The sequence below is a fragment of the Haliotis cracherodii genome, unplaced genomic scaffold (genome assembly GCF_022045235.1).
Source record: "Haliotis cracherodii isolate W230 unplaced genomic scaffold, xgHalCrac1.p SCAF_16, whole genome shotgun sequence".
NCBI lineage: Eukaryota > Metazoa > Mollusca > Gastropoda > Lepetellida > Haliotidae > Haliotis > Haliotis cracherodii.
Genome location: NW_027266271.1, coordinates 19,547,190 through 19,563,212, shown reverse-complemented (window position 1 = coordinate 19,563,212; position 16,023 = coordinate 19,547,190). Strand labels below are relative to the sequence as shown.

Here is a 16,023-nt window from a genome sequence, read left to right as displayed (position 1 = left end):
GGAAATGGAACTCGCTTTAACCCCTAGGTTATCCCACCGCCTCTGTCAATAGTACGATGGGAAAGGGCAGTGGTTTGTGTATTCCCACGTTTTGCGGTGGAACTCGTTTACTCGTCGTAAGAGGCGACTAACGGGATCGGGCTCGCTGTCTTTGTTGATGCATGTCATCGTATCCCAGTTGTGTGGCTCGTGATTGTCTGGTCCAGGCTCGATTACGTACAGACCGCCGTCATATAGCGGGAATATTGCAGAGTGCGGCGTTAAACAACGAACAAACAAGGAGTTGCGATCGCCTCAGCGCTGTTTGTGTATACATGTCGCAAACAGCGTCTGTTTGTGACTATATATTGAACGCGGACCACAAAACAAACAAGTGAGTGAAAACAAACAAGTGAGTGAAAGGGTGAGTGAGTAAAACCACTGGGAATAACATATCATGATATGGATAATCAAATATGTCATTCTTTTGAACAGATACACGAATGTTACACGGAAAGACAAAAATGAAAATGACATTATCAAAAGAAGAGTTGTATATTTCAGTTACAGCGCGGTTCGTCAGCTTCATGTGAGCAAACAGACGAAGCGGCGCCAATCGTTGATGACTCGTGAAGATCCGGGATAGAATAGGTCTTCAGAAACCCATGCTTGCGACTATGCTTGTTGTAACAGGCGACTAACGGGATTGGGTGGTCAGGCTCGCGTGATTGATCCTCATGATGTCAACCCCTGGGTTGGCTGGTCCAGACTCGATTATTTACAGACCGCCGTCATATAGCTGTAATATTGCTGAGTGCGGCGTAAAACAACCAACAAACCAACCATCGTATTCCGATTACGTAGATCGATACTCATGATGTCAATCACTGGATTGTCTGGTCTCACATATAGCTGCCACATGGCTGGGATATTGTTGAGCGTGGCATTTAAGAACAAACAAACACACAGGAAACTAATTTGGACCGATCGGACTTGATTATTTACAGACCGCCGTCATATAGCTAGAATATTGCTGTGTGTGGCGTTAAACAAAAAACAAACAAACACAAGTATGATACTGGCTGGCCAAAGATCATATTACGGTCGAATCTCAGATTCTACAACACGACTTCCGGAATCTCTCAGTGGCTCATGATGAGCAATCTGTCCGAGACAGTGGCGATAATAAGACAGTGCAACACGTGTTCAAATGCGTTATTGTCTATATCATACGTTCATCCATTACGATATCAAGGCAGGTGTTTCATTACCCTAATTGTTCGGCAGCTACTTTGAATGTCTCTACCACGGTTGCCTCAGTGCCTTCTTGAATAGTGACAACTACGACGAATGTTCTACTTCAGCTACCATGACTGTTGCTACAACTGCCACGACTGATATCACATCTACCACGACTGTTGCTGCGACTACCGCGACTTTTCCTACATCTGCCACGACTGTTGCTGCATCTACTACCGCGACTGTTGCTGCATCTACCACGACTGTTGCTATATCTACCACGACTGTTGCTGAAACTACCACGACTGTTACTACAACTACCGCGACAATTGCTGCGACTACCACGACTGTTGCCACATCTACCACGACTGTTACTACATCTACCACGACTGTTGCTAAATCTGCCACGACGGTTGGTACAACTACCACGACTGTTGCTACATCTACCACGACTGTTGCTACAACTACCACGACTGTTGCTACATCTACCACGACTGTTGCTACATCTACCACGACTGTTGCTACATCTACCACGACTGTTACTACATCTACCACGACTGTTGCTACATCTACCACAACTACCCCAATGGTTGCTTCAACGACCACGACTGTTGCCACAACTACCACGAGTGTTGCTGCAACTACCACGACTGTTCATACAACTACCACAACTGTTGCTACATCTACCAAGACTGTTGCTACATCTACCATGACTGTTTATACAACTACCACTACTGTTGCTACATCTACCACGACTGTTGCTACAACTACCACGACTGTTGCTACATTTACCACGACTGTTACTACATCTACCACGGCTGTTGCTACATCTACCACGACTGTTGCTACATCTTCCGCGGCTGTTACTACATCTGCCACGACTGTTCATACAACTACCACAACTGTTGCCACATCTACCACGACTGTTGCTACATCTACCACAACTGTTGCTACATCTGCCACGACGGTTGCTACATCTACCACGACTGTTGCTACAACTACCACGACTGTTGCTACATTTACCACGACTGTTACTACATCTACCACGGCTGTTGCTACATCTACCACGACTGTTGCTACATCTTCCGCGGCTGTTACTACATCTACCACGACTGTTTATACAACTACCACGACTGTTGCTACATCTACCACGACTGTTGCTACATCTACCACAACTGTTGCTAAATCTGCCACGACGGTTGCTACATCTACCACGACTGTTGCTACAACTACCACGACTGTTGCTACATCTACCACGACTGTTACTACATCTACCACGGCTGTTGCTACATCTACCACGACTGTTGCTACATCTTCCGCGGCTGTTACTACATCTACCACGACTGTTTATACAACTACCACGACTGTTGCTACATCTACCACGACTGTTACTACATCTACCACAACTGTTGCTACATCTGCCACGACTGTTGCTACATCTATCACGACTGTTGCTACAACTACCACGACTGTTGCTACATCTACCACGACTGTTGCCACATCTAACACGACTGTTGCTACAACTACCACGACTGTTGCTAAAACTACCACGACTGTTACTACAACTACCACGGCTGTTACTACATCTACCACGACTGTTACTACATCTACCACGACTGTTGCTACATCTGCCACGACTGTTGCTATATCTACCACGACTGTTGCTATATCTACCACGACTGTTGCTACAACTACAGCAACTGTTGCTACATCTATCACGACTGTTGCTACATCTACCACGACTGTTGCCACATGTACCACGGCTGTTGCTACATCTACCACAACTGTTGTTACACCTACCACGACTGTGACTACATCTACCACAACTGTTGCTACATCTGCCACGACTGTTGCTACATCTACCACAACTGTTGCTACATCTACCACGACTGTTGCTACATCTACCACGGCTGTGACTACATGTACCACGATTGTTGCTACATCTGCCACGACTGTTGCTACATCTGCCACGACTGTTGCTACAACTACCACGACTGTTGCTTCATCTACCACGACTGTTACTACATCTACCACGACTGTTGCCACATGTACCACGGCTGTTGCTACATCTACCACAACTGTTACTGCAACATAACTTCTTCAACTACCACGACTGTTACTACAGTTCTGCCACGGCCGTCATTAAATGTAAAACCACGGTTGCTATTGTGCAGCAACCCTTTTAGCATACGCATCAAATCTACGACCTTGTTCAGTTGTTATTCCAAAAATTCCAGAATGAACACTTCAAGAATCCCATCTCCTGTATGACGTCACTAATAGGACCACATTTATGTAACATTCAAGGAAGTGACTCGATGCCGCTGTCTCTTATTCCTTGTTTATCTCCGGCCTAGTCGCGCTAACGTAATACCATAACACATCACGGAAACCACGGCAATAATTAATGGCGCATTTAATGTGTACTGATAGCTATGTTGTTTATTGTCATAATGAAAAAGAAAACAGGTTAATCATTAATAAAACGAAAAACAGGATACACCAAAACGTGATTAACTCAAAAAATAAATCGTCCAAGGAGACTCTACCCCAGGTGTACTCGACTCTTTGTAGATTTACCTGCGTTCCGGTTGGGAACCAGAGGAAGAGTATTGACAGGACGTTGTACTCGTATACAGGTGTTTTCTAGCCACCACAAGACTACACCTGTGCACTCATTAGCGTTATTATCCGCGTTTCAAACAAAATCAGGCTTTTGAACAGAGGGCTCCCTTCGATGACGCATTGAACCATGGGGTTCGGTGAATCAATTACCCGACAAATATTGATAGAAAAGTCGCACAAAGGAAGTTGAGAATCCCCATGGAGCTTTCGATATCGCGACACTGACATATCATGGCGAGCGTCTGGTAAGACGCCGATACGATGAGAACGATGTCAGGAGCTTGGGGAGAAGGAGGGGACGGGAGCATTCAGTTTTGTCATTTGTCATTCGACGTGTAGCATAACAAATGGTCCCCTGTAGATGTTACTCGCGGAGCGGGTTGACATGTTTTTAAAATCATCTTGATATTCTATATTTTACGGCTTGCTGTGAGGAGTGATTAGTTGAGTTCGTGTTTCACAAAAGTCATTGTCTTTCTGTGGACAAAATTACGCGTATATGAAGAACTTGGTAAGTTTTTGGTTTGAAACAAGGCAATATACACTAGGTAGGAAAATAACAATAAATAATGTTATACGATGCAAATAATGCAACAACAATTAACAGACGAGGAAGAATCAGGGTCCTTTTTTGCACAATGGAAATGTCAAATTTTAATGTCAAAGGGAAAAACACAAGCTGCCTGTTAGTCGTTAGTTTAACAGTCGCATCACCATCTCATCCTACCGGGGGGGGGGGGGGGGGGGGGGCGGTCGGGTAGCCTAGTGGTTAAAGCGTTCGCTCGTCACGCCGAAGACGTGGGTACAATGTGTGAAGCCCATTTCTGGTGTCCCCCGCCGTGATATTGCTGGAATATTGCTAAAAGCGGCGTAAAACCATACTCACTCACTCACTCACTCACTCACCATCTCATCCTACCGGGTACCAATTTACTGCTGACATGTTTCCAACAAAGTGACTTGCTAAAGGAGACACCACATTTGCTACATGTGCTTTAGAGTGGAGCGGAAGAAGTGAAACTGAGAACTAGAAACTCTCAGGGGCCAAGGGGTCGAACACGGTCACCCATCCACCTACTCACCGCAACCATCGTTACTGGATTGACTATAACCAGATATGTTTACTGTCTTTACTTACATATCCTGTTAAAATGAGGTTGGTACAAAGACGTACTCATGTTCAAATCAAAACTATATAATGCCTCCAAATCAGCATAACAGACGCACCTTAGCTATAAACACGGTCACCCATCCACCTTCTCTCCGCGACAATCGTTGCAAACGTCACCTGATATGTGTCCCGTGAGCTGTACAAAGCACCACGTGGGTTTACAGGTATCACTTTGTCTTTCTTAATCTTGCACGTTTCGTTCTTCTGACATAAGCAAGGAAACAATCAGCATAACAGACGCGCTTTAGCCTTACTCTTCATCTAGTTTTGTTGTACAGTAAACTACGGTTATAAAGAACTGAAAGGGACCACTAATTTTAGTTCGTTATAACCGTAGTTCGTTATCAGCATATGTCCAGCAATTCCCAAAGACTAAAAATAATTCGTTATAGCCGTCAGTTCGTTATAAGCATGTTCGTTACAAACGTAATTTAGAGTCCACAACATACACGCGCTGCTATGAACAAAACCAAATCTCATTCATGGTATCATTTCTTATTTTTTGCAGATCATGTGCTATTTCCCTACCTCGTTCTTTCAAGAGATTGTGAAGACATTTTCAGGACATGGTTCATATCATGGCAGGTCACATAACAAATATTGATGTCGGCAATACCAGAGGAGAAGAGGATAGAAGGAGATGTTTCCAAGTTTGGAGAAACACATGAGAAAGTTTATAGTGGTGACAACAAAAGATCCAAAATTCGAACCTACGACCAGTGAACTCTTATACCAAGGGAAAGCAAAACCGAATAGCGATACGCCACGTTGTCCTCAAAGTCACAAAGAGAGTGTTGTTAGAGTCATTCAACTGCCTGGGAAAAGATTATTCACTTGAAAATGATATTTGCCCAAAATAAACGTTACAAGGTTGAAAACAGTCTCCGAAAAACTGCAAACGTTAGATCCGAACACGGGTACGATACCCTATCAAATACATCACCATCGATTAATTATTTCTTGTATTTTGTCATACCCACCATCAAACTTGGAGTATACTTTCCTTTGTCCGGTACTTACATGTTTGTCTGCATATATCCCAGTACTTTCATTATTATACACCAGAATAAAGGCTGGTTTAAAATTTGTGTACAAAGTTTAAGAAGAAGAAAGAAGAACATATTTTATTCAAATGCACAGAGATGTATACATCTTCAAATACACCAGGACCTACTGGATACCAATAACCTTGTTACAGGTAAAAATATAAGTCATTAGGTTTATGAGCTCCCATTTCGACTAGACATACAATCAATAAAGTTTCGATGCCCCTTAGTATTACAGCTTTCACGTTTATTGGTAGTATTGGGTCGTAACGTCCCGTGGGTACTCACAATGTAAAGGACCCGTTTGCTAATGAAGCATTATACAAATTATTCATGATCGTGGTGATGTCTTTTTTCATGAAAAGTGAAGCAATGATGCATATGTTCAATCAAACGTACGCCGAAAAGTCACATGTTTGGCTAAAAGTTGTGTGAAATATCTGACAAGTAGCGAACCTAATTAAAGAAGTTACAGAGTTGGAACTATGGTGAAATATTGATGCTAAAGTGGGCATGTTTTGTAATTGGAATAACTGAAGAGGAAATGTTAATGCTCGTTATAGAATTTGTAGCCTGAAGCCATATTTCACAAAACTGGTCAAAGAACTGCTTTCAAAAATTATATCAACAGCTGATGTCTTAGCCATGGAGATGCCTCCGTTTTATCATCAATAACTCCGAAAAAATGATTCTATCGTGACACGTTAAATTCCTCCGTGAATTAGTTTTCGAACAATACACATGACTGGTCTAAAAAACATTTATTTTAATATTTTGTTTCTCATCAATTAATGTTTTAACCTATGCTAACATACCATATGCAACTTCTCAAACGTGTTTCTGTCTGGTGAGTCTATTGTTTGTTGTGTTACGAATGAAGTGTCATAGTCAAAGGCTTTACTGTTGGTCTATTCTTATACCTGGATACTTGTAACCGCATGACAGGCATGAATGAGCGAATCGTTGAAACCAACAACTCTTCTCCGTTTACAAACCTCAGATGGATATGATACAAGGCATGCATGACTGACACTTGCTTCCCGCTTGCATCACGGACCCAGCTCGTGTTGTAAATGTACAATTAAGACGAATTATACGTATTAAGGTCAGGCGTTTTTGTTAAATGACAGGAAGATGTGTCCTGATGGACGATAGTAAGCACAAGAGACAAAATACCGAAGATAAAAACAAAGTGTCTGTTAATACGTACCTCATTATCCCCTCCATCATGTTGTGTACGACAGGGTTGTCCTCTAGCCCCCTTCTTTTTATCACAAACGTTGAAAGATTGCTCCATGGCTGTCGCATTCGCGCTGATGCGTTTTAAACGTTGGAAATATGTTCTCTTTATGTTGTGTGCAGTGTCCATCAACATAATACAATCCTCAAATGTGATTACTTTGTTTGTTTGTTTATTTGTTGTCAAACGCCGAACGCAGCATGGGGTTAACTGTATGACGACGACCATAACAAAATCGTGTGTGGGAAAAGATAATCTAGTGGCTGATATTGTGAGCATCAGTTATTCGCAATAAAGTTATTTATCTCACCAAGTGATACACTTGGTCGCCTCTTACAAACCAGCATGGGGTGCTGTGGACCAATTCTAACTCGGATTTCACACGGGGTTGATTGTCTTTCATCACACCTTCATACTGATGACATATCAAAATTTAGGCTGATATAACACACTTTCGATGAACGTTTTCGAATATGATTACATGAATTACTTGTTTAATTAAATGATTATTGTGTTTATCAGTAAATCAGTACTTTGTTTCCATCCAAACAAATTCCAGACATTGACGTGAATACGAAATATTACTGGATAACACGACGTTTCTGAAAGTTTTTGGCAAAGATCGTGCAGCCCAACGCATTCGCTGCATGATGACAATAGGGAGGTTGTTTAAACGCCGCCTCGATTTTTTTTTTAATTGCATTAAGTGTGTTAGTTGATGAGGGAGGAAAGGACATAGTGTGCATGTTGTCGACGTTTTCCACATGGCTGAAACCTAATATAACGGACATGGTGCTGACAAACCTAGACAAATAATTTGTGACAATTTGGGATTCGAACTCACGATCGTGGGCTTCGGGCACGCCCAAGGCCTGTAAGTTTACAAAGTGAATTGCTGGGCAGCGATTGGACCAACCACGTCAGTCTTTAGGATTATAATCAACAACACAGTGGTAATATGCAGTGAAACCCCGCGAATCCTGAGGACACAGGACACAATTCACACACTTTCTCACAACTTGCTACTACAAAACAAGGGGCGGTCGGATAGCCTAGTGGTTTATGCGTTCGCTCGTCACGCCGAAGACCCGGGTTCGAATCCCGACATGGGTACAATGTGTGAAGCCCATTTCTGGTGTCCCCCGCCGTGATATTGCTGGAATATTGCTAAAAGCGGCGTAAAACCAAACTCATTCACACTCACTCAATTCACACACTTTCTCACAACTTGCTACTACAAAACAAGGGGCGGTCGGATAGCCTAGTGGTTTATGCGTTCGCTCGTCACGCCGAAGACCCGGGTTCGAATCCCGACATGGGTACAATGTGTGAAGCCCATTTCTTGGTGTCCCCCGCCGTGATATTGCTGGAATATTGCTAAAAGCGGCGTAAAACCAAACTCACACTCACTCAATTCACACACTTTCTCACAACTTGCTACTACAAAACAAGGGGCGGTCGGATAGCCTAGTGGTTTATGCGTTCGCTCGTCACGCCGAAGACCCAGGTTCGAATCCCGACATGGGTCCAATGTGTGAATGCCATTTATGGTGTCCCCTACCGTGATATTGCTAGAATGTTGCTAAATGCGGCGTAAAACCAAACTAATGGATCAGGTGGTCAGGTTCGGTGACTTGGTTGATAGCGTGTCATCATACCCCGACGGCGTGGATCGTTACTTACAATATCAGTCACTGGCCTATCTGGTCAAGACGCGATTATCCACAGGCCACCGTCATATAGATGAGTGAGGCGTTAAACAACAAACAGACACACGATACACAAAAAGACCTTTTCAGTTCAAAAATATAAATGTTTCAACACTGTTTGCCTTAGTGTTTCTGTAAGGTGGTTTTTCACAATCAACACGTGGCCTTCACTTTGAAATAGTTTGACAACCATTAACGCCAACTATATATGTCAGCACAGTAGCACAAGAATGCCCAACATGGCAATAACTGGTACTTATTTACCTCACATAGGTCAACCAAGAGACATATTCTTAGACGAACTTGCTGACACCGATATCAGATACCGTGTGCCGTCCCGTGGCCATGGAGGACAATATTAATTGCCAATGAGGAAAATATCCTCGTCCTCATCTGCATGTACCAAGCTACCGAGGACATCGAATATGTATATGTGGAAATATCTGTTTAACAGGACTTAACCGTACGTTTTGAGATTGCTATTAGGGATCATTTGCAGTGCATTTGCTGGCGTCACGAGGATTAATCTATATAATTATGATTCCACAAAGTGGGGGGGTGTCTCGACGCGAACAAATTCTACTCTAAAAGGGGACATCCTGTTGTGTTCGTGTAGACAGTGTTTGTGAGGGTCATGTTAGTGAGAATCGCGTTGACAGAATGTTGTGTCATGCGTTCTCTATACTTGGCAGTGATCATGTCTGACGTTTCGTTCGTACACTGCGTAAAATATTAATTCATGTGTTTTCATTTCCATTACTATTCTCAAAAACTCATCTCCAATGACAGCACAACATTACTGAATGTTGCTGATGCTGGTCAAGCAACACGCACGGTGAATATTATGATGGAATATCGTTGTAATAACCTAAGCGGAAAAAGAAAGTATAGGTTGGCAATTTGTAATTTTCCTAAAAACAGCGATAACTAGTGGAAAGTGGGTATTGGGAATATGACATCCCAGCACTTAGATGGTCCTTGCATATTCATGAAAATTCCTTGATGGATAAAATTGAAACTGATGTAGAGGAGGGGATTACATATTTGGTACAGTATGTTCTAGACTCGGCGTCCTGTATGAGGAAACAGATCAAATATGGTGAAAAAAACCCACGATAAACCAAAGTTGAATATAGCATGTAGGGCAGCAAGATCTGAATCCAGGAAGGCTCTCAGAAGGTATAGGTGCTGTCGCAGTGAATACAACCGACAACGCTACTGTAAACTGAAAAATGTGTATAAAACCTTTTGTAGAAAGTTCAAATATGATCTTAAATTGTCACGGCTAGTCCGACTAAACAGCACTTTACACAGTCCGAAATTATTTTGGAATACTATACGTTCTCTTCAGAGACATCCTACCCCCAAAGGATCTATATCCCAAACAGAATGGTTACATCATTTCAAGAAGTTATTCTCAAAAGATGATTCGATATATTTGGTAGACAATGAGTGCTTTGAACGTGATGATGATGGCGTCAGTGAAATTCTTAGTGATGTTGACATGCTTCTGTTGGAATCGCCTATCACGGAAACGGAAATATTTAATGCTATATCCCACCTTAAAACAGGTAAATCTGCTGGTACTGATTGTGTTATAGCTGAAATGCTCAAGTACTCACTACCTGATACTATGCCTTTTCTGGTTAAATGTTTCAATCGGATTTTTGATACAGGTATTTTTCCTTCTATCTGGTCAAAATCTATTATTATTCCGTTATTCAAGAATGGAAACGTAAACAATTATCGGGGTATATCTCTCACAAGTATCCTTAGTAAAGCATTTACATCATCAATAATAGATTAACACAGTGGTCAAATATGAGAGATTTGATCCCTGAAACACAAGCGGGATTTAGAAAGGACTATTCTACTTTTGACCACATATTTACTTTGTATGCAGTCATTGAGAAATATTTATCGTACAGGAAACGTAAGTTGTATGTGGCCTTTGTTGATTTTAAAAAGGCATTTGATTCTGTAAATAGAGCTTATTTGTGGAGGTGTTTGAAAAATAAGGGTTTAGGAGGCAAAATGCTTGTCATTATTAAATCAATGTATGCAAATGTACAATCATGTGTTCGCTGTGGTGATATTAAGAGTGACTTTTTTTATTGTCCGATAGGTTTACGTCAAGGATGTGTTTTAAGTCCTATACTTTTCTCATTTTTTATAAATGAGTTATATGTTGATATCATACAGTCTGGTAGACATGGCGTCAAGGATCTTATAACATAACATCAACTGGCTTTGTACTTACATAATGCTTTTTGGTTACGAAGTGAATTGTTACCTTGACTTTGTATTTTATAAAATATGTTATGTAACTCCGTTGTATATGGGCCTGTGGCCTTTCATACAATAAAGAATTGAATTGACATCCCAGGAACAGGTACCCAAAAACACCTCATCCGAACGCGCCACCTTTGACGGCGGTCGTGCGGTGACAAAAAAAAATGGTGAAACTGGTTTCCCGCCAATGGCATAAACTGCACGTGAATGTTAGCTGTATAAATGCGTTCGTCTGCAGGGTATAACTACACGTGATGAAAGCACACAAGATAAATTCCACGACTGTCACAGGAGCAGAGAGAGAGAGAGAGCCATCGGTATGGCCGAAATGGGGGCAACACAGATCCAAATTGCCAGAAGGTTTGGTTGTACACCATTGACAGTAGCTAGGCTGATTCAACGGTACAGGCAGACGGGGAGGACACAGGACAGGTCCAGAACCGGACGACCCCGAGTGACAACACCACTGGAAGACGGTCAGATACGGCTCATCTACCTGCGAAACAGATTCGTAACGGCGACGGCGACGGCGACGGCGACAGCAGCAACAGCGTAGGGACATCCCATTAGCCAACGTACAGTACTACGACGACTTCGCGCTGTTGGAATTCGAGCGAATCGTCCTTTCCGAGGAACGGTACTGGTCAACATCGACGCCTGAGACTGCGATGGGCGAGGCAAGTTCGACCCTGGCAAGTGAGAAATTGGCGTCGAGTGCTGTTTTCTGATGAAAGTCGGTTTAACTTGTTTCGAAATGACGACAGAGAACGAGTTTATCGACGCAGAGGGGAACGTTTGGCTCCGGCGTGTATTCGAGAGGTCGGGCGGGGGAGGTGTCATGGTGTGGGCGGTATTTGTTGAGATCAGAAGACTGATTTGGTGATTATACAGAGAAACCTGAACGCTGTGCAGTACAGAGACCAAGTGTTGCAGCCAGTTGTGCTTCCGTTCTTACAAAACCAACAGCAAGGGACATTGTTTCAATGCCAGGCCCCATACTGCAAGACTGACTCGGAACTTTCTAAACCAACAGAACGTTGACGTTTTGCCCTGGCCTGCCCACTTACCCGATATGAATCCTATTGAACATCTGTGGGACCACCTTGACAGACGGATTAGAGCACGCCATTAGCCTCCCGTCAGAAATGCAGCAGGCCCTGAGAGACGAGTGGCAACGGATTCTAGTCCACGTCATCGGAAGACTGACGTCATCGATGAGGCGGCGTATCACAGCATGCATTGAGGCATCTGGAGGTCATACACGCTATTGAAGGCAACTGTGTCGACAATGAACTTGTAGTGTGTCTGACATCTTTTTGGTGACATTTCAGACAACTTTTGAAAATGAAATTTCTTACCCCACCATTGTTTACCTTGAGCTTAAATTACCTGGGATTGCACAACATTATTCACACTGTGGTTGATCAATCATGTGTTACCCCTCCCTAGATTATATTATAATTCACAACAAAACCTCTTCTTGTTATTTTTAATCGATCATGGAACTGGACCTATACTTTCTTTTGCCGACCAGTTTAATTATGAGATATTATATCAATTTACACATTTAACTACAAATGTATCTCTTGTGTCTGTTTTTCTTAGCATTTCTTGTGTCCCCCGCCGTGATATTGCTGGAATATTGATAAAAGCGGCGTAAAACCGTATTCAATCACTCACTGTTCCTTCTTATAATACCGAAAAGAATTAACTCAAAAACTTGGCCCTGTTTCTTGAAGAGTTAAACTTTACTGATGTAATTTGGCTGCCGATATCTAAGGATTTTCTATTTTTAGATTTAAGCACATTTCAAAATCGAATTAAAATTCAATTCTTGTTCTTGTTACACATATGATTGTGAGATATGTGGTTATTTTCATTTATCGATGCAGATGCAGGTAGTTTGAGAAGGAAGGGACATTTCCTGGGCGACTCTCATTTGACCCCAATGCAAATTTAATTAGCTGTCCTGGTCTGTCTTGACAAACCGCCTCCATGGTCTAGTGGTAGAGCGTCCGCCCAGAGAGCGGAAGGTTTGATCCCCAGCCGCGTCATACCAAAAGACGTTAAAAGACGGTACTTGTTGTTACCCTGTCTGGCGCTCGGCATTAAGGGGCTAAAACAAGGACTGGTCGGCTCGGGGTCAGCATAATGTGTCTGAGTGGGGTATTCATGTTAAACTGCGGCCTGGTATCTCAGTGTCCTAGCACTATAAATCGGCATCAGTCAGGACTGACAAGCAGCCACACATACACGTGCATGCACGTCGCTATATAAGTGCAATAATCTTGGACGCGACGTTAAACCCAATTTCACCTCACACCTCACCTGTCTTGACAAGGGTTTGTTGTGTCCACTGACGGTCGATCAATCTTTGAAGATATGTAGCCAATATCATTATAAATTTAATTGTCAGTTATCGAATAAATAATATGAGCATTGCAGTAGACAATGTACTTGTCACCTTCTACACCCTCACAAATGTGGCTATTGTATGTTTCCTAACGCCGCAGTTAGTAATATTGAAGATAAATGACGCGGCCTCTAAATAATCGAGTCTTGGACAGATAAAACAGTGGTTAATAGTATAAGCAACGACAACGCTGGCGGGTTTAGTCGACTTAGCAATCATAAACCAAGCCATCGCGCCTGACCAACCAATCCACTTTTATCGCCTAAAAGGACAACATACTTGAGTGCTGGGGACGTATTCAAACAAAACATGACATGACCACCATTGAAACATAAAGAATGTACATATCACGGAATAACACACGTCATTACAGTGTTGTCATACTGCCAATTTCACGACGAACAGTACTCTCATGATATCAAATAGACACGTGTCACTGACGGATGTCAAATCATCCATAGCCATCTGAACAAGCCCGGACTGGATCCCTTAAACAAATTCAACAGAGACAGGTGTCTGTGTTAAAATTAACAACTTGCTGGGCCAACTCGATTGGAAAGTGTTGTATCACATTTTGCTTCAAACAGTATCTTATTTCATATGAAATTGACAACCGAATGCCTATCCAATCAGTTCGTTCACCCCGTGCATGATATTTTGCATCTATACACAATCCTGTTTGTGAAAGAAAGTATAATATAAAATGGATATCGTTAAAGCTTTGAATGTACCTCATCGTTGACAAATATTATATTCTAAATTTAAATATGACAAAAATATTTTTGTTTCCGGGTAGTCGACTATTTATTTATGGGTTGTTAAAATATTATGTTTTTGGTAAATAATGTTTATATATTGTAATTTTATTGCCTTCATTTTTGTTCTGGGTAATTCCCCGAAATAGGCACCAAAGTTGGCACTGGTGCTTTAAGCATGAATTTCTTAAATTATTTGAAAATAGATGAATTTCTGTTTCTTTAATACATTTGTTATTATCATGGATTTTGATTCAGGGGAGAAGCACGAAGTGGCTAGAAATATCCTGTAAAAAATATCATTTGGGAGAATTGTCTCAGCTTATGTAACATAAAAAGTGTTTTTATCAAGACAGAAGTGGAATCATCAAATAAAAATATTCCTTATCATCGCGTTGATGAAAATCCTGCTAAAACGGGCAATGTATCAACGGTATCATACTACGAACACTTAGCCATCGCGAGACTCAATGCATCAAACAAACCTCACGTTTTAAATAGTTTGGAATATCACGTTAAATAACAGCGATACCGCTCTGCATTTCACAAATGATACAGGTATTGGGTAACTCCAAAACGTATGTTGAAGCCACGTGTTGTTTGCCTCAATGTCACGGTTTGAATCGCAGTTGAAGGCAATGACAACCATGCGGCGGTATTTCACGGCAATATATCACCATAAAATAATTGTTACACTAACCCCAACTCTTCAACTAGTCGCCATCGTAACACGAGTTCAAAGAGAGGTTTATTCCAAGATGGCGTCGCGCTGGAAATGGCTTGAGAGGAAGACGCCTTCCAAGACCCGCCTTTGACGAAATCAAAGCATCCTTGAGACGCGCGTTAAATAGATTTTGATGAAAATTCCCTCTCCTTTCATCGAATTGACAGATTTATTGACATTTGCGCCCTCGGTTTATCAGAAATACATCTATCTGCGACGTTGAATCATAAGCCTCAAGCGCTGCCGGAATCAGATTGAAACAAGATGTCGGAAAAGCCCAATCCAGTTGTATTCATATCGCCACATCTACTCATGAGGTTTTGTTGACAAAGGGGTGGGGAGGGGTAGATGGGTGTCATGGGGGACAGGGAGAAGTTAAGACGGGGGTGGAGCAGAGAGGTAATTTGACTAGTTGAATGTCATCGTCGACAGGTTGGGTGGATGGGAAGGGCAACGTCGGGGGAAAGGTTAAGAAATGCGGATCTGATTGAGTGACGGACTCACGACGAACGAATCCCAACTGGGGTCCGGGGGGAAGGTCTTCTGGAGGGTGTAGGACTGTCAAAAACTGTGTTACTTTTGCGCGCAGTTTTTTCAAGATAGTATTATTTACCCTCAGTACATTGCAAACTGTAACAATTGAAATTGACAATATGTGATTTTGATATTGATTAAAGTGTTTTTAAAGTGACTAAATTTGTGGTTTGTGATAAATTTAGAAAAAAAGAAACGTTTTATTGAATGACGGCGGAATAGTTGTAATCAAACTTTTATTTCCCCCACATGGTACTACAATCAATGCTATTCATCGTGTAATTGGCAATGCGGCA

The 16,023-nt window shown here is 42.1% G+C and overlaps 1 protein-coding gene across 1 annotated transcript; it reads left to right on the top strand.

Annotated features, from left to right (window-relative positions):
* The first annotated feature begins 1,348 nt into the window (after positions 1 to 1,348).
* On the top strand, positions 1,349 to 3,313 carry LOC139463608 (uncharacterized). Its single transcript, XM_071244879.1, has one exon. It carries the CDS (start codon positions 1,349 to 1,351, stop codon positions 3,311 to 3,313), a length of 1,965 nt encoding a protein of 654 aa, XP_071100980.1.
* The last annotated feature ends 12,710 nt before the right edge of the window (positions 3,314 to 16,023 follow it).

Excerpts from the sequence above, each read along its gene's own strand:
- LOC139463608 (XM_071244879.1), top strand. The coding sequence starts at position 1,349 with ATGACTGTTGCTACAACTGCCACGACTGATATCACATCTACCACGACT.